Below are 19,561 nucleotides of genomic sequence, written 5' to 3' on the forward strand. Positions count from 1 at the left end.
TTTATGATAATAAATATATGCCTGGTAACTGTGTTCCAATATCAGTTTTACTTAAATCCTTGGACTATAGCAGTAGATTACTTATCCAATAACAAGAGCCTAGCTGAAAACTCAAAATAAGCATAAAACAGTCTTAAGTATTGAAAACAGATATAAATTTGAAATGCCTAAACCCTGTGTACTATACTTGTAGTAGAGTTCCCTCATGTCCTGCTCTTCAGTGCAGATTCTAGACATGATAAAAGTGATTTCAAATCAAACCAGTTTAAAAATATCCAAAGAAGGAAAGGGAAGAACCAGGAAGCTTTGAAAGACAAACATGGATAAGTCAACAAGATACATCAGATGACTTTGTGACAGTCACAAAGTGTTTTTGATTGAAAAACTTTAAAAGTGTATATACTTAAAGTCTCCCCAGTATCACAGCATTAATGACTAAGTGTAAAAAAAAATTTTTTTTTGGAACTTGAAACACTGAAATAGTTGCCATTGAGTTTCATGGAAGAGTAAGTGGAAAGAAACACTATGAAATACAATTTAAAGTATAAGAGAAAGGTTCTGTCATTAAAGATCAGTTATCTAGAAAAGTTATTTATTTGGAAAGTGTTTTTTTATTCTAGATAAATAATGAATATATGTTGTTGAGTCTCTGGTTATGGGTAACTTTGCTTTCTATAGTTTTTTCCCCTGTAAAATACTCAATTTGTCTTTTCCTCCAAATTTTTAAAATTAAAACTTAGTACTTTTCTGTTGTGGCTTTTTTTTTTTTCCTCTTTTTTTTTGTGGGTTTTTTTTTTGTCACACTGATTTTTTAAAGTTAATTTAAAATTGCATCATTACAGAGTTAGTTAAGCCTTGCTTAATTAGTATCATCTTAATATGGTGATTTTTAAAATTTCCATTTGAGAAATTGAGCATAGCCATTAGTAGATGGTTGATAACAACTCATTCATATCTAAATTTAAAAAAATTATTGGTGTCATAAATCTTACTTGCTTTTAAGTAATATCCGATCTTATGAGTAATAATTTGTTATCTGAAAATCGCATTGTTCTTTTAGATCTGTAGGGGAGTCATAAAAGAGAAATAACAGATTGGATTCTTCTTCTGTGGAGAAATGATTAGCCAGCAGATGATGAAACTTTCTCACATAGCTAGATATTTTAGAACTATCAAAGATTAAGTAGTAAAATGCTGTAAAATTTTTTTGACAATGTTATTTTCCCTTTCCTCCCCTTTCTGCCATCTCTCTCCCGGAAGCTGGTTCCTATGTAGCTCTCACTGTTCAGGGACGCCCCCCTGGGTCGCCCCAGATTCCACTTGCTGATTCTGAAGTAGAGCCATCAGTCACTGGACATATGTCTCCCATCATGACATCCCCCCATTCACCTGGTGCATCTGGGAATATGGAGAGAATTACTAGTCCTGTGCTCATGGGGGTAAGCGTGGGAAAATGTCTCTGTAAATGTCGTTATATAATGAATGATGCCTTTGCTTTATGTTAAGAGTTTCAAAGTGTAAGATTCTAGAAAATAATTTGCTGCTGATAAAAAATTATATAATGATTGGAATGATTGCACAATATTGGGATGGCAGATTTAATTCAAGTATTTAACACTTATATCTACAAAACAGTGTACCTCCCACAAAAATATAATTAAGATATCTGTGGTCAAGGTCCTTTGTCTTCTTAGAATATATATTCTAAGAGGAAAGGGGTTTTTTGTTCATTATGTTTCCCCAGAGTCTGCAATATTGCTTGGCATATAGTGCTAGATACTTAATAAACCTTTGTTGTTTGAGATTGAATAAAGGGTATGCAGGTAATTATACTACAAAGGCAGGATGTTGACATTATTAGAAGGAAAATATTAAATTCTGTGAGGTTTCAAAGAAGGGAGAAAGCACATCCAGTTGCGATAAGGAAGGAGTTTATGGAAAGCTGTTATTTGAAATGAGCTTTGAAGAACAGTTAACATTCAAGTGGTGGCAGTGGAGGTCAGGGGGAGGAAGGCAACCCGGGTAGAGAGAGTAGGATAAACAAAGGTAAAGAGCCAAGAAAGCATCAAGTATTGGGGAGAAATAGCCAGGATTTTTGTTTGGCTGGTGCTTGTTAAAGATTTATACGGTAGGAGATGAGCTTGGAAAAGTAAGACTATGTATTTTGAAGAGTCTCAACAATGAAGCTAATTTACATGTAACTGGATCATTAAGGATATATTACATATTTTTTGACTGATGTGATTATAGCAAGATTTTAGGAAGACTAATTTGATAAAATATCATAGGGTTATAAAACTGGGAGAAATGGCAGGAGATGTATTAGGGAGCGGTCTTAATACTATTCTTACATTTAAGTCAACTTCATTTCTCCAACTGATATTAACATTTAGTGTTTTTTGAATGTGATATTAACATTTTAGTGTTTTTTATCAAAAGTGAAATAGAAAGGTTGAAATTTCCCTATAACCTTTTATCTTCAGTGTCATATCTAAAAGCTTGGTGTCATAACCACCAGAAATAAAGAAAATCCTGATAGGTATTGAAAATTGGAGCTGAAATGTAACATCGTATGACTCATTTTCAATACATATTTTAGCTTCACTTTCCTTGTGTTGGTTCTTGGTTTTTTTTGTTTGTTTGTTTTTTCTTTTTCTAGGAAGAAAACAATGTGGTTCATAACCAGAAAGTAGAAATTCTGAGAAAAATGTTACAGAAAGAACAGGAACGGCTTCAGGTACTAAGTTAGAAATGGGGCTATTTACAGGCCAGTAAAAACATGAGTGGGCATAGTTGAGTTGGTACTTATCATAATCAGACACTATTGATAATCAGTGCCATCAGCTATTTTATTGATTAAGAATGGACTTTTCAGATATTTTCTTGACATAAGTAATTAATTCTTGAAATATTTTTATAACTTTTCAGCTATTGCAGGAAGACTACAACCGAACACCTGCTCAGAGATTGCTAAAAGAGATCCAAGAGGCCAAGAAACACATTCCTCAGCTGCAAGAGCAGTTATCCAAAGCCACAGGCTCTGCTCAGGTAACATCACTGTTAAAAGTGCTGCGCGCCATTTTGCCGGAGAATTTTCTTCTGGGAATGTGTCAGACGGTATTACAGTTAGCCCTTTTAAAAGTTATTTTTTCTAGTATAGGCCAACAGGATGTCCTGTGTAGGATGTTACAGAAATAATGGTCAACTAAAAAAAATGCGAAAAAAAGAAATGTAGGCCTCTGATTGTTTGGTCATGATATCATGCTTCTTTGTTCCACAGTAATTTTAGAATGAATTGAGTGTTTTTGCTTTGATACGACAAATTACTGAAATGTATTTAAATACATGTATTTCCATTTTGAGGTTTATTCTGCCATTTGAAAACAGACCGGCAATTATATTTTAAGTAGGGATATATAATTTTTCATACTTAATCTGCAAAACAACCCTCTGAGATTAGATATTACTGTTGTTTCCCCGCATTTTACATAAACACTTAAAGAAAACTTGGATAAGTTAAATAATTTGTCTGTGGTCATGTAGCTAAATGGAACATGGAACTGGAATTTAAACTCAGTCTGACGAATTTAAAACACATTCATGTTCTTAATGACTATATTTTAAATTTAAAAATAGATTAGCTATATAGGTGTAAGTTATGAGGATGATAGTCTCATTAGAAGAATAGCTCAGCATTGTATGCCAACCAGATTTATATTCTGTAATGTTTAGATTTGGTATATGGAGCAATGAGTAAAAGCTGCTTATTTGTTATTCTTCATGAGTTATGTCTGTAGCTTCACACAGCAATCATCTATCCTAATCTGCTCGTTTTAAAGTTAAAAAAAATCATGCCATGGTTGAGAAACCTTGGTTAAATGACTCATACAAGATCACACATTTTTAAGGCCTCTTGACTTCCGGGTTCAGTGTACTTTTCATTACACATTTCTTTTTTTTTCTTTTAGTTCCATTAGCTATATGAAGTTTTGAGTATTCTGCCTTAGTAGTAATTGACATAAGTAATGTTTTATGTTGTTGTTACTACTGAGCAAAGACAGCAATCTTACTCGGTTCCAAGAGTAAAACTGTGGTTCCTAATTTAAAAGCTTATAATAGTTTGCAGTATAGCATTGCGTCCCAGAATTGGCAATTTATTGAAGTTGTAAAGTGTTGGAAGGCAATTAACCACAAGTTATAGTGTCATAATCTTTATTAACAGGCAGGGAATATTAATTACATAAGTTAAACTATTTTATCTTTTTGCTTTTATTTGGAAGTTTGAATATTTATTATCTTTATTGAAATATCACTTTCCCTGTCTTCAAGGTCATGCCATTTTAGAACCACAGCATTAATAGTTATTTATGCCTTTGACTTTTAGAACTTTTAGTGATTCTTGATCACATCAAACTGGCCAACTTTTTACAGTCTCCATTGAGGTTGCAGTGTGACTCTGTTTCTTTATGCGGTCAATAACGAAAGAGTTTTTTTGTTGTTGTTTGTTTTTAATGTATGTGTGCCTAATCTGTTTTAGGATGGAGCTGTAGTTACATCCTCCAAGCCGCTAGCTGACGGGCTAGCAGTGGGTGAAGGAGAAGCAGATCCTGGTGATGGGCTAGGCAGACTTGACTGTGGCAGCGGAGACGCTTCTCGGCCCGGTAGTGACAGTGCTGATGTGAGTGTTCTGCACTTGTATTTTGGTGTTTTTCTCTACAGCCCCACTTCCAGATTTGATTGTAAGTTATAAGAACTACAGGCATTCTTTTTACTTTCTTTTTATCGCCATCATCTTTTAAATTAATTGATTTATTTTAATTGGAGGCTAATTACTTTACAATATTGTAGTGGTTTTTGCCATACACTGACATGAATCAGCCATAGGTGTACATGTGCCCCCCATCCTGAACCCCTCCTCCCACCTCCCTCCCCATCCCATCCCTCAGGGTCACCATCATCTTTAATTTGGCAATTTGATGAGCAGAAATTCTGGACCCTGTTGTATATGAGCTTTTAATTCCAGAGTTCACTTTTTCCCTTGGACATCATTGCCAAATGTTTCTTTTAAGGAGATGGAATTTCCCAGCAGGCGTCTTGTTTGTGGGTAGAGAAGTTAATAATGCCGGTGCTTTCTTACTGAACCGAGAGGCCAACTGTTGATATCTTTAAGAGCATGTTAATATTCCATTTGTGGTCAGAGTGACTCAGTCTCAAATCATGGGGCACTTTGCCATTTCAAAGAGGAAAAGCCTTAGTCCTCTTAGACTTCAGCTAATAGCCCATGTTTAGTAATTCTTTCTTGGTTAACCCAAAAATTGCCAGATGAACATGGATAGCTGTTAAGATGATAAGAAAGAGGACATGTATACCTGTGATGGATTCATTTTGATATTTGGCAAAACTAATACAATTATGTCAAGTTTAAAAATAAAATAAAATTAAAAAAAAAAAGTATTTTAAGCTGAATATGATGTAGTGTCACAGTTATATGAATACTTAAGTGTTATATACTCAGCAATACTTTGTAAGTAGTATGCAGTAATAGGAATAATTACTTCAAAATAGATCACCCTTCTTAAAAATGATGAAGAAAATAATCTGTTGTAAGTCAGTGTTTTTTTCCAATGTGGGTCATAAAATCAGTTTAGTGGGTTGGGGCCAGTATTTTTTTTTTAAAAAAGAATAGAATAAGAAATAAGAGTGCTTTGCATGTAAAGGAGGTAAGTGTTACTTTTTGTGACTTTTGTTGTATACACACATGCACACATTGTGTGCATTTGTACACATGTATAGCTGTGTATGTATGTGCACACGTTGGTTAATAATGTAAAATTTCTCATAGTAGAGGTTGTAAAAAAAAAAAAAAAATTGAAAGCCACTTGTCTAAGCCACCACCATTTAGGGTATCTTGATGCTTAGGCCCAGTGACTCAGTTCCTCGTGCAAGGAAGATTTGAGGATATTTTTATTTTGAAAGATACTAATAGGAGTATTATGATTAGATAGGCTAATTATCTTGATGATAGATTTCAATTTTGCCTCAAGAAAAGAATTATAGTAGCTTACATTTATTGAGCATATGTATTAATACCATCAGCTATAATAGGTGTTATACATTTTTTATCTTAGTTAATTCTCAGAACAGCCTGATGAAGTAGTACTATTGTTATTACTTAAACAAAAGGAAAAACTGAGGCCAAAGCGAGTTAGCTAACTTGCCAAACTTACTCAGCTAGTAAGTGATTGCCTCTACCTAATTTCAAAATACCAGCACTCAAAGGCTCCAAGGTCTGAAAATGCATTATATTTTGGGAGAGCAGTGAAAATTTTACAGGTGTACTAGGATTATATTAATGCTAAAATGGCTGGAGTTGATCTTACAAGCAAAGTCTTGAGTTCAAGTTATAACTTGTTCTAGCAGTGCTGCTTCTGGGAATCCTCACATTTCTTCTGTTTGATTCAGTGCTGCATCTCCTCTCTGATTGCATGGCTTATCTCTCCCATTAGATGTTTCTAGTGGTAGATGTTTCTAAGTTTAGATGTCTCTAAAGCAACACACCATCATATTTGACTTTATATCTCTGAAGACAATGAGATTGTAGGAACTCAGAACAAGTGATGGAAATGAAAAATTTGAATTTTATCTTATTTACAGAAATGTTAACCATAAAATCTGTGGCTTAGAAATATCACTTTATGAAATACAGAGTGAATTGGCAAGTGTAGAAACAGGCAGTCCAGTGAATTCGGACTGTTCGACATGTGTCTGGTGTCTAATTGGTCTTTGAACAAGAGTGAATGAGTAGAGTTTGGGCTGTATCTTGCATGCAGAAGAGAGGCACAGCCAGAAACATGTCCGTGTCGAAAACGAAGTAAATAGACAGGGAGATCAGTAAGAAAAGACGACTATTTGGCTTAAGAGGAACTTGACAAATGTGTGTTAAATGGCTGATAAATTGTCACCATCTATTGAATACCTACTTTGTGACAGTAGTTGTACCTAATGCTTTACAGTTACTCTTTTTAACTCTCATAGTGATCTTAAAAAAGCAAATGTCACCATTTTATAGATGAGGCAATTGAGGCCAAATAAGTGGATGCTGTGGAAATCCACATGTGAGGCAATACAGTGAAGACTACTCACTGAACACGTAACAAACTCATGTTGTTCCTACAGGTGTCTTTTTGAAGCTAGAGATTTGCTGCTTTTAGCTTATGGATTTCAGTGTTTGTTTCAGTTGTACTATATTAAGATTATAGGAACCAATCAATGCCTTACATTTTTTCCATTTTCTGCTCCTTTTTATAAAATAACCTCCTTATGGTGTTTGTGATATCATTAGCATTGTGAAATTCCCTGCTCTTCCTCACCTCAGAGAAGGCTTTAAAGAATACTCACATGCCCATGGATGTACTTCTCATAAGAGAAGCTCAGTTCAGTTCAGTCGTGTCTGACTCTCTGACCCCATGGACTGCAGCATGTCAGGCTCCCCTGTCCATCACCAACTCCCAGAGTTTGCTCAAACTCCTGTCCATCAAGTTGGTTATGCCACCCAGCCATCTCATCCTCTGTCATCCCCTTATCCTCCTGCCTTCGATCTTTCCCAGCATCAGGTCCTTTTCTAAAGAGTCAGTTCTTCACACTGGGTGGCCAAAGTATTGGAGCTTGAGCTTCAGCATCAGTCCTTCCAGTGAATATTCAGGACTGATTTCCTTTGATCGCAAATTATCATCGAAAACTTAGAGCATTTGCCTCTTTGATTTTCATTTTGCAGCTGATGTTTAATTTAAAAGTTACTTTAAGGAATTTCTCTGGTGATCAGTGGTTAAGAATCCGCCTGCCAATGCAAGGGACACAGGTTTCATCCCTGGTGCAGGAACTAAGCCCCCACATGCTGCAAGGCAGTTACACCCGTGTGCCACAACTACCGAGCCCAGACTCTAGAGCCCGCGTGCCACAGCTCCTGAGCCCACAAACCGCAGCTGCTGAAGCCTGTGTGCCTAGAGGCCATGCTGCACAACGGGAGAAGCCACCACAGTGAGAAGCCTGCTCGCCTCAGTTAGAGAGAAGCCCCCACACACAACTAAAGAGAGCCCACGAGCAGCGTCAAAGACCTAGTGCAGCCAAAAATAAATAAATAAATAATTAAAAAAATAACAAACTTACTCAAAAATAGACTAAGATAATAAACTCCCGCATGTACCTAATCACCCAGCTCAGAGTCATCAACAAGTGCTTAAACTTACTTTTGTCTGTATTCCTTCATTCCTCGTACTCTCCATATACTGGATATTTTAAAGTAAATCCAAGATATTATTTCATTAACATGCGTCTTTGGGAGGAAAAAAAGACTTAAGTTAGAGCCATAGTAGCATTATCAAATCTTCATTAATATTTTCTTAACATGCAATGTGATTAGCCTAATAGTCTTATAATAATCTTTTTACAGTAGGTTTATTTGAGGCAGGATCCAGTCAACAGCTTCAGTCTTTGGTTGATAAATCTCTTAATTTATGATAGTTCCTTCCTCTTTTTTTTTCTTACTATTTTTTTTGTTAAACTGGGTCATATGTCCAATAGAACTACCCACATTCTAATTGTATTTTCATGGAGGTGTTAAGCATATTCATCTGGTATATATTTCCTGAAAATTGATAGTAAGATCTAGAGTCTTGAAAAGATTAAGGATTGAAGGTTGTTGTTTGGCAAGAACAATTCATGGGTGGTACTGTGCATATCCTGTTACACCACATTAGGAGGAGAATGTCTGGTTGTCTTTTTACAATTGTTAAGTTTGTATAAGGTATGCAGATTAAATCAGCATAATTCCTTCCTTATAAATTTCTCCACTAAGTTTTTATCTGATGTTTTTACTTCCATTGATAGCAAAAATGCCTGCATCCATTATTTAATAAGGGATTTCAAAATGGTATAATTTTGTCATTCGTCCTATATTCATTAAATGGAATTATTTTATAAAGAATTTTCCCTTCTAGCTTTTAAGTTGCTGTAAAATACAGCTTATACGGGAAATTCAAGACAAATATTTGATTATTTTCCCTTACGTATCTGTTTTCAGAAGAATTGGTGCCCTGACATACTCTGAAGGTCACTAAATGTGGGGATGTTTGCCCATATGTGTGTAGATGTGTAATATTTTGAATTCACAGATTTTTAACCTGTTTCTTACTGCATTTCAGTCCATTACAGTCATTTTTCTTTTTGATACTTATTAAATTGTCCCTTTTGAGGGGACTAGTGTGTTCCTTCTCAAGTTGTCTTCTGTGTTCTTTTGACATGACTCCCCAGTAACATAGGTTTCTTTCTTTTTGGTGTGATAAGATTATTCTAGCTTGATCTGTCCTACCTCTTAACCTAGAGTCATCCATTTCTCCCAGGTGGGGCTTATATTTGAAATTACTGTTCTCTCTCTCTCATACACATTATATATACAGATAGCATATATCTTCTGTATAGGCATTCACACAAAAATCTCTTGCATCTCATTTTCAGCTGCTCTGAAGAATGGCTCCCATTGCTTGGAGTGTTCCTCATCTGCCAGAATTGAAGCTTTGTGTATCGTAGAGTGTGTATTTTACATTAAGTCATCCCAAACATACCATGTAAATTTTGTAAGAATCCATAAATCAGTTTACATAAGGTAGGAACAGAAAAATAGAAGCTCATTTTCCTTCATATAAGTAGGCGGAAATGCTTTTAACTTGGATAGAAAGAATAGTTTGGGACAGAGGGATTTAGAGGAAGTAGAGTTTGATTTTGACTTAATGAGCTTGAAATATGTAATATATCTGATTAGAATTATTTGATAGACATTAACCCTCAAGCCTGAAGATGAAATTATTTTATCAACATAAGACTTAAAAGCCTAATGAATAAGTGACTTTCCAAAGTCAGGTAAAAAATAGCAGAGCCAAATATTATATGAAAGGTATTTAATAGTCACAAACACAAATGTGACATTCAGAACATTATTCTTTCACATTGCTTTTTCTTATCTCCGTTGGTGGGCCTGTTGAAATGAACACGTCGTTTTTTGTTTTTTTTTTATTTTCATTAGAGTCCTAAGAGTGGCTTGAAAGAGAGGATTTATCTAGAGGAAAACCCAGAAAAAAGTGAAGCAATTCAGGACACTGTGAGTATGAAATCAATGAAATGATAGTGACTTTTCTTATACCTCAATGACAGACGTAACTGATGTGTGTGTGTTTAATTTGGAGAAAAAGCTTAAACTTATTAAAGAAATTTAATAAAGATTGGAAAATAGCTGCTACATAGTATTATTATGTGGTTAAATTTTTTTATAGTAAAATACAAATAACATAAAATATACAATTTAACCATTTTTAAGTTCATTTTGTCATTAAGTTAGATTCACATCATTATGCAACCATCAGCACATATATCTCTAAAACTTTTTCACCTTCCCCAGCTGAAACTTGGTGTCCACAAACTTTCATTATCTCCTCTCTCCAGCTCTGGCAAACACCATTCTACTTTCTGTCCCTTCGAATCTGACTAGGAACCGCATAATAAGTAGAATATATATTTGTCCTTTTGTGGCCAGCTTATTTCACTGAGCATAATGTCTTCAAGTTTGATCAGTGACTTAGCATGTAGCAGAATTTCCTTCCTTTTTAAGGCTGAATAATAATCCATTGTGTGTATATACCACATTTGGTTTATCCATTCATTCATCAGTGAACACTTGGGTGGTTTTCCTTCTGGCTGTCATGAATAATGCTACTCTGAACATGGATGTATAAATAAATACCCATTTAAGTTCTTCCTTCAGTTCTTTTGAGTATATAATCAGAAATGAAGTTGCTAGATCTTGTAAATCCCTAATTGAATATTTTTAGCATTCTGATTTTATTTTTTAAGATTAGGACTTGTATAAAGTTTTATAGTAAAAGATTTAATAGCATATTATGATTCATCTGTTATTAGCAACATAAGGACTGTTGAAAAATCAGAAACCTCAAGTCTGCTGTAAAATGAAAAGTTGTCTCACTCTAAACAAATAAAATTTCTGCTTCACCTCATTTTTAAAAAAATATTAAAGCCTTGTGGTTTAAAAAGCAAGAGTACAGAAAGGCAGAATCAAGTTTAGGCAATGCAAATACTTAGAGTTGCAACACACTTAATGAAGAAAAACTGCAGCTGTGTGTTTGTTAGTCACTTAATTTATAGCTTGTGGGTCCATGTACATAGTTGCAGCTGTAACTGCTGTGCAGATAACTCCCATGTCACCATAGCCTCACTCCCTTTGCTCAACCCCAGATCCTACAGCATTCAACTGCTGTCAGGTTTGAGCCAAACTCATTTTTTTCATATTTGTTCCAAATTTACTATTTCTTCTAGTACTATATGGTCTTCCATTTCTGTATTTGTGGTATTCAAATATCCCATACTTTTTGCATTATATACTAATGTTCCAACACTCCCCTTTTCATGCTAAATCCAAATGTGTAAGGGAGTGAGGGCTGCCAGCCTACAATTTATTTTACAATCTTGTTACCATCATTTCTATAGCAGTGTTTGTGTGATTACTTGAATATTTTATTGCATTATGCCAATGATTTTCAACCAGGAATGATTTTGTCCCTCAGGGCACATTTGGCAAGGTCTGGAAACATTTTTGATTGTCATGGCCGGGAGGCTGCTCCTGGCATCTTGTGGGTGGGCAGTGGCCAAGTATGCCGCTCCGGACCCTACAGTGCATAGGACAGCCCCCACAACGAAGAATCATCTGGCCCAAAATGTCAACAGTGCCATTTTTCCTTTGTCCTGTGGCCTTCGTTCACTGTTAAAAATTGTAACTGTTTGTGTAAGCCAGCTTAATTTCTTTCTGTAACAAGGTCTAGATATATATGAAACAATAAATGAAGCCTACAGACAGGGATTAGAACCAGATAAACAAGGCTGTATAAACAGAGGACGTTTATTATTTCTAGGGGAAATGTTTTCTCCCCCTCCCCCTGACCAAGAAACAATCAATACTGGAAAATTTGAGAACCACTTTGAAAATAAAGTACCTAAAGAAAAGGAAAAGAAATCCAGTCAGTTTAGTGAACCATGTCTTTTTGATAGTTTGGCTTTATTCTGTCTCTGAAATTGACCACCAGGCAATTTTTCTGTTCCTTCTCTATGAATGTTTCCAGGACACTCAGTCGCTTGTTGGGAGTCCCTCTACCCGTGTGGCACCTCATATTATTGGAGCAGAAGACGATGACTTTGGTAGTGAACATGAACAGGTGATGACTTTTTCTTTCTAAAAAACAAATTATTAATTTTCTAAGATGTTTGATTTATTGCAAAAATGAACAGTTTCTGGAGATTGAAATTATATTGATAAGAATTTGAAGCTCATTAGAACTAAGATTAATTGTTTACTTGCTTGGGTTAATTGCTTATTTTAGCTTTGACCAATAGAAATGGCCTTGCTCTTGAAGCTGATAAGAAGTCATTGATTTTTACCTACGTATTTTATCTTGGGAGAAGGGGGATGTTCTTATAAATTTTTTAAAAATTTTCAAATTCTGGTTGTTTATTGATGGTATATAGGAATGTGATTGGCTTTATTCTTGTCCTTGTTAGTAAGCTCATGTGATCTTTTAGTAAACTAACTACTTCAAAGAGGTTTTTAAAATTAACTTTTTAAGATTTTTCTATGTAAATAACTGACAGTTTTTATTTGCTTGTTTCCCAGTGTTTATCTTTTATTTCTTGTTATTACCTTTACTGCGCTGGTTAGGATTTCCAGTATGAGGCTGAATCACTGGTGAGACAGGGCATCCTGGCCTTCCTGGCCTTATCCTCAATCTTAGGAAGAATGCATTCAGTCATTTATTATTAATATGATGTTAGCCATAGATACTTTTTTTTTAATTGAGGAAGTTTCCTTCTATTTTTAGTTTGATAGGAGTTTTATCATGAATAGATGTTGAATTTTGTTGAATGACTGAGATCATCAGATGTTGTTATTAAATTTACATTACATTAATATAATTCATGTGGAACTACATATCATGGTAAATTACATTAATTGGTGTTATTAGCATTTTGAAACAGATATTCCTGTTTCATTCCTGGGAGAAACCCCAGTTGGTCATAATTTATTTTCCTTTTTCCAGTATTATTGGATTCAGTCCTATTATTTTGCTGAGGATTTTTGTGTGTGTGTTTATGGGGGATAGTAGTCTGTAGTTTTCTTTTTTTGTAATATCTTTGGTTTTGATAGTTGGTTGATGCTGAGCTCTTAGATCTGAGTTGAGAAGTCTTAGTCCTCTTATATTTTCTGAAAGAGATTGTGCAGAATGGGTGTTACTTGTTTAGATTAACTTACATGATTCTAGGTTAAGGTCAGCTCTGGCTGCTTTCTGTGTTCATTGCCGTTTGGAAACATACAGGTATTCTAGGAGTTGTGTTATTTAAAATCACACAACTCCATTTCCTACCACCGTCTCTTTGATTAGCCTAAAAGGAAGACGCCTATTTTGTTATTAGGCAAAAAGCCTCGCTTTACATTTTTAGAAGTGTTATTAACCTGTTTTTTTGTGTGTGTACTTATTTGTAGACCTGTGAGCTCTTTGATAATTATATTCTGGATTTGCATTCTCCCAGGATGGTCTTTCTTCCAACCTGTTCCCAAGAGATTATTTTCAGAGGAAGAGATTCTATAGCCTATGTTGTTTATAATAAATTCTAGTGAAGTTTTTTTAAACCTTGAATTTTTTAGGAAAGGTCAAAGTGAAATTGGGATAGTCATATTTAACTGACCTGACATGACATTTTGCATTTATGTGTTGGTGTTACTAATGTATATTTACTTACTTTTCTAGATCAATGGGCAGTGCAGCTGTTTTCAGAGCATTGAACTGCTAAAATCTCGCCCTGCTCACTTGGCTGTCTTCTTACACCATGTAGTTTCCCAGTTTGACCCTGCAACATTGGTAATGTATTTCATGATTTAGCCAGTTTAGAGTTCTTAATTGATTCAAATACCGTGAAACTTTTCAGTTTTAGCAAGATGGGTAGATAGACTTCTGCCAGTTTTCTAAACTAGATATGAAAGATGATTAAAATGTTACTAATTTATTTTTCAAAGGCTTGGTTATATGGTAATAACTGCATTGTTCATGGTGACCTACTTGTTTCAGACATTTCTACTCAACGAGGATCTAGCAGATTACATTTTTTCTTGATTTCTTCCCCATTTCTTTCTCTACTACAGCTCTGTTATCTCTATTCAGACCTATATAAACAGACCAATTCCAAGGAGACCCGTCGTGTCTTCCTTGAGTTCCATCAGTTCTTCCTGGATCGATCTGCTGTAAGTTGCCAAGTTAATATATTACAGTCTTTGCTTCAGTATACTGAATTACTGGCCTCCTACTTCTGGTCTTCCCTCCCGTGTTTTTGGACTTGATTGTGCTTTCTGACGTCTGTATTATATCTCAATTATTGACTACTCATGACTGTTTTTTTTTTTTTATCATTTCTAAGTTAATTATAGGTATATAAATTCTCACAAAAGGTTTTAAGGGATATATATGTATATATATAGGTTTATATATATGCATATTTAGGATAAGGGAATGAAAAAGAATACAATATATATGTGTATATATAAATATACATATATATTTAAGATCCAAAGGTTAGTACTTGTATAATTGGACTCTGGTTGGCCTCTTTGAAGTTTGGAGGCCCAGTTTAACTAAAAAGGGATGGAAAAGATCTTACTCATATAAATGATGGTAGATAATAGTAGTGTTTTATTTTACCAATAGAAATCTTAATAAGGTTTTTAAACTAATGCATTTTATTATTATCCTTGCTCTAGGATAAATAACAGCCCTTAATACGTCTCTGATAATCATGCTGCATGTCTCTAGTCCTTTCATATTTGCAGTTCTCTTATTTGACTGTTTCACACCTTCTCTCTTTTCAAACTCTCTATCAATTCCTCTCCTGTTCTTTTCTCAAGAACTGATGACCTTGCTGTTTTTTTTTTTTTTTTTTTTTGAGAAATTTAAAGCATATAGAAGATAACTTCTTCCAGAGGTGTCACCCTACCTCTGTCATACCATATGCTTGACCTTCTCTCCTGATGTGATGATATGTAGGAATTTTTCTGCTTTTGGTTCAAGACTACCTCTTCGCCTATTTATCCAGATCGTGCTTTCTTATACCTACTCAAAGATGGTACTCTAGCAAACGTACCCCTTCTCTCTTGCATCATCAGTTTTTTTGTTTTCTACTGAATCAGCCCTATTAGTGTGCAGACATGGTTATTTCTCCCATCTTAAACAAACTCACACAGAAACATTTTGGCTCCCCCTCTTCCTCCAGGACTTGCCCTATATTCTTTGTATTTTATTACAAAGCTACCTCTACATCTCAGTTCAGTTCAGTCGCTCAGTCGTGTCTGACTGTTTGCGACCCCATGAATCGCAGCACACCAGGCTTCCCTGTCCATCACCAACTCCCGGAGTTCACTCAGACTCGTGTCCATCCAATCGGTGATGCCATCCAGCCATCTCATCCTCTGTCGTCCCCTTCTTCTTCTGCCCCCAATCCCTCCCACCATCAGAGTCTTTTCCACTCTTCGCATCAGGTGGCCAGAGAATTGGAGTTTCAGCTTAAGCCTCAGTCTTTCCAATGAACACCCAGGACTGATCTCCTTTAGGATGAACTGGTTGGATTTCCTTGCAGTCCAAGGGACTCTCAGGAGTCTTCTCCAACATCGCAGTTCAAAAGCATCAATTCTTTGGTGCTCAGCTTTCTTCACAGTCCAACTCTCACATCCATACATGACCACTGAAAAAACCGTAGCCTTGACTAGACGGACCTATGTTGGCAAAGTAATATCTCTGCTTTTCAATATGCTGTCTAGGCTGGTCATAACTTTCCTTCCAAGGAGTAAGCATCTTTTAATTTCATGGCTGCAATCACCATCTGCAGTGATTTTGAAGCCCCCAAAAATAAAGTCTGACACTGTTTCCACTGTTTCCCCATCTATTTCCCATGAAGTGATGGGACTGGATGCCATGTTCTTAGTTTTCTGAATGTTGAGCTTTAAGCCAACTTTTTCACTCTCCTCTTTCACTTTCATCAAGAGGCTTTTTTAATTCCTCTTCACTTTCTGCCATAAGGCTGGTATCATCTGCATATCTGAGGTTATTGATATTTCTCCCAGCAGTCTTGATTCCAGCTTGTGCTTCTGCCAGCCCAGCGTTTCTCATGATGTACTCTTCATATAAGTTAAATAAGCAGGGTGACAATATACAGCCTTGACGTACTCCTTTTCCTATTTGGAACCAGTCTGTTGTTCCATGTCCAGTTCTAACTGTTGCTTCCTAACCTGCATATAGGTTTCTCAAGAGGCAGGTCAGGTGGTCTGGTATTCCCATCTCTTTCAGACTTTTCCACAGTTTATTGTGATCCACACAATCAAAGGCTTTGGCATAGTCAATAAGGCAGAAATAGATGTTTTTCTGGAACTCTCTTGCTTTTTTGATGATCTAGCGGATGTTGGCAATTTGATCTCTGGTTCCTCTGCCTTTTTAAAACCAACTTGAACATCTAGAAGTTCATGATTCATGTACTGCTGAAGCCTTGCTTGGAGAATTTTGAGCATTACTTTACTAGCGTGTGAGATGAGTGCAATTGTGCAGTAGTTTGAGCATTCTTTGGCATTGCCTTTCTTTGGGATTGGAATGAAAACTGACCTTTTCCAGTCCTGTGGCCACTGCTGAGTTTTCCAAATTTGCTGGCATATTGAGTGCAGCACTTTCACAGCATCATCTTTCAGGATTTGAAGTAGCTCAACTGGAATTCCATCACCTCCACTAGCTTTTTTTGTAGTGATGCTTTCTAAGGCCCACTTGACTTCACATTCCAGGATGTCTGGCTCTAGGTGAGTGATCACACCATCATGATTATCTGGGTCGTGAAACTCTTTTTTGTACAGTTCTTCTGTGTATTCTTGCCACCTCTTCTTAATATCTTCTGCTTCTGTTAGGTCCATACCGTTCTTTTTCGAGCCCATCTTTGCATGAAATGTTCCCTTGGTATCTCTAATTTTCTTGAAGAGATCTCTAGTCTTTCTCATTCTGTTGTTTTCCTCTATTTCTTTGCATTGATCGCTGAGGAAGGCTTTCTTATCTCTCCTTGCTGTTCTTTGGAACTCTGCATTCAGATGCTTATATCTTTCCTTTTCTCCTTTGCTTTTGCTTCTCTTCTTTTCACAGCTATTTGTAAGGCCTCCCCAGACAGCCATTTTGCTTTTTTGCATTTCTTTTCCATGGGGATGGCCTTGATCCCTGTCTCCTGTACAGTGTCACGAACCTCCACCCAGGCACTCTATCAGATCTAGGCCCTTAAATCTATTTCTCACTTCCACTGTATAATCATTAGGGATTTGATTTAGGTCATACCTCAGTGGTCTAGTGGTTTTCCCCACTTTCTTCAATAAAATCTGAATTTGACAATAAGGAGTTCATGATCTGAGCCACAGTCAACTCCTGGTCTTGTTTTTGCTGACTGTATAGAGCTTCTCCATCTTTGGCTGCAAAGAATATAATCAGTCTAATTTCGGTGTTGACCATCTGGTGATGTCCATGTATAGAGTCTTCTCTTATGTTGTTGGAAGAGTGTTTTTTATGACCAGTGTGTTCTCTTGGCAAATCTCTATTAGCCTTTGCCCTGCTTCATTCCGTACTCCAAGGCCAAATTTGCCTGTTACTCCAGGTGTTTCCTGACTTCCTACTTTTGCATTCCAGTCCCCTATAACGAAAAGGACATCTTTTTTTGGGTGTTAGTTCTAAAAGGTCTTGTAGGTCTTCATAGAACCGTTCAACTTCAGCTTCTTCAGCACTGCTGGTTGCGTCATAGACTTGGATTACCGTGATATTGAATGGTTTGCCTTGGAAACGAACAGAGATCATTCTGTCGTTTTTGAGATTGCATCCAAGTACTGCATTTCGGAGTCTTTTGTTGACCATGATGGCTTCTCCATTTTTTCTAAGGGATTCCTGCCCACAGTAGTAGATATAGTGGTTATCTGAGTTAAATTCACCCTTTCCAGTCCATTTTAGTTCGCTGATTCCTAGAATGTCAATGTTCACTCTTGCCATCTCCTGTTTGACCACTTCCAATTTGCCTTGATTCATGGACCTGACATTTCAGGTTCCTATGCAGTATTGCTCTTTACAGCATCAGACCTTGTTTCTATCACCAATCACATCCACAACTGGGTATTGTTTTTGCTTTGGCTCCATCCCTTCATTCTTTCTGGAGTTATTTCTCTATTGATCTCCAGTAGCATATTGGGCACCTACCGACCCGGGGAGTTCCCCTTTCAGTACCTTCTCAGTGGGCCTTCCCTGACCAATTTACTTAAAATTTCATCCCCCTTGCTTTCTGTCACCTTTCCTGTGTTATTTTTGTCCATAGAATTTATATTTTTTTCTTTATTTTTATCTGCCTATATTCCTGCTCCTCTGCCCTGAATGAAGCTCCATTAGGGCAGATGTCTTTTATTCTGTTTGTTCACTGCTGTTTTCCCAAAACTGAATAGATCCTGACAGAGTGGTCACTCAGATAGTTGCTGAATGGATTGGTTAGGGTTCTGATTATAATGCCATTGTTTAAAATATTACACATTATATTTATTAAGATGATTTTCTTCAATGAAGAAATGACAGTATACTGAAGTTTATATGAACTTGACATTTCTTAAGAGCATTCCATGCTAAGGCACAGAATGTGCCTTCAGATCAGGTGATTTCTTGTATTTTGCTGCTTATTAACATCAAAGTGTAAGAACCCTGCTAGATTAATTTGCTAATTATTCTTTTATGCCACAGGTGATATTATTTCATATAAATACCCACATACAGAAATGAACGTATATATACTTTCTTGCATTTGTGCTAGAAGTACTTCTGGAAAGTTGGCTTGAGCTACTTTATAGCAACTTAAGATAAAGAGAAAGCTTTGAAATCCATTTCAACTGCTCTTCAAATAAATATTAGAGCTCTCTTAATTTTTAGCAGTAACTTATTTTCAGATGTAAAACTTCAGATCCTACATTAATTTTTTTTTAAATTCTGGAAGGATATGACTTAAGTGGGTGTATAATACAGAATAAATTTGAAGAAGATAATATATTTTCTCCAAATGCAAAATAATTTTTTCTGAGACATTTCCCAAATTAACAGGAGAAAATTATCTGGTAATGGGATCACAAACTGCAGTTGTCATGTGAAAAAATATAGCTAAGAAGAAGTTAATTATGACACAGTTATCTTATTTCAGTAGTTAGAACTGCAGATGTAAGAACTAGAGATTTAAGACTCCAGAGCTTCAACATTGATATCCAGCACTTTCTCGTTGGGAGCATGACTTCTTATGAGGGTTCTTCAGCTTTATATACGAATATGATTGGGAATATCATGGTCTTCAGTGTGAGTGTCTCAAATACAGTGAATAAAATTGTTATACATGAGTAAGTTTTTCATATGGTTATCTACAT

General features: G+C 35.9%; 1 protein-coding gene across 6 annotated transcripts in view; it reads left to right on the forward strand.

Moving 5' to 3' along the window:
• The window catches only part of ARHGEF12 (Rho guanine nucleotide exchange factor 12), a 169,707-nt gene that overhangs the window by 110,768 nt on the left and 39,378 nt on the right, over positions 1-19,561 (forward strand). For all 6 annotated transcript variants that reach the window (XM_086338307.1, XM_086338308.1, XM_086338306.1 and 3 more), the window contains 8 exons: positions 1,261-1,439; positions 2,660-2,737; positions 2,929-3,048; positions 4,538-4,678; positions 10,079-10,153; positions 12,183-12,275; positions 13,863-13,973; positions 14,255-14,353. In XM_086338307.1, the coding sequence (XP_086194433.1) occupies positions 1,261-1,439; positions 2,660-2,737; positions 2,929-3,048; positions 4,538-4,678; positions 10,079-10,153; positions 12,183-12,275; positions 13,863-13,973; positions 14,255-14,353 (896 nt within the window). The remainder of the gene's footprint in view (positions 1-1,260; positions 1,440-2,659; positions 2,738-2,928; positions 3,049-4,537; positions 4,679-10,078; positions 10,154-12,182; positions 12,276-13,862; positions 13,974-14,254; positions 14,354-19,561) is intronic.

This window comes from Bos grunniens, chromosome 15 (genome assembly GCF_055505025.1).
Source record: "Bos grunniens cultivar Pamir isolate PY7600 chromosome 15, Bosgru_T2T1.0, whole genome shotgun sequence".
Classification (NCBI taxonomy): domain Eukaryota; kingdom Metazoa; phylum Chordata; class Mammalia; order Artiodactyla; family Bovidae; genus Bos; species Bos grunniens.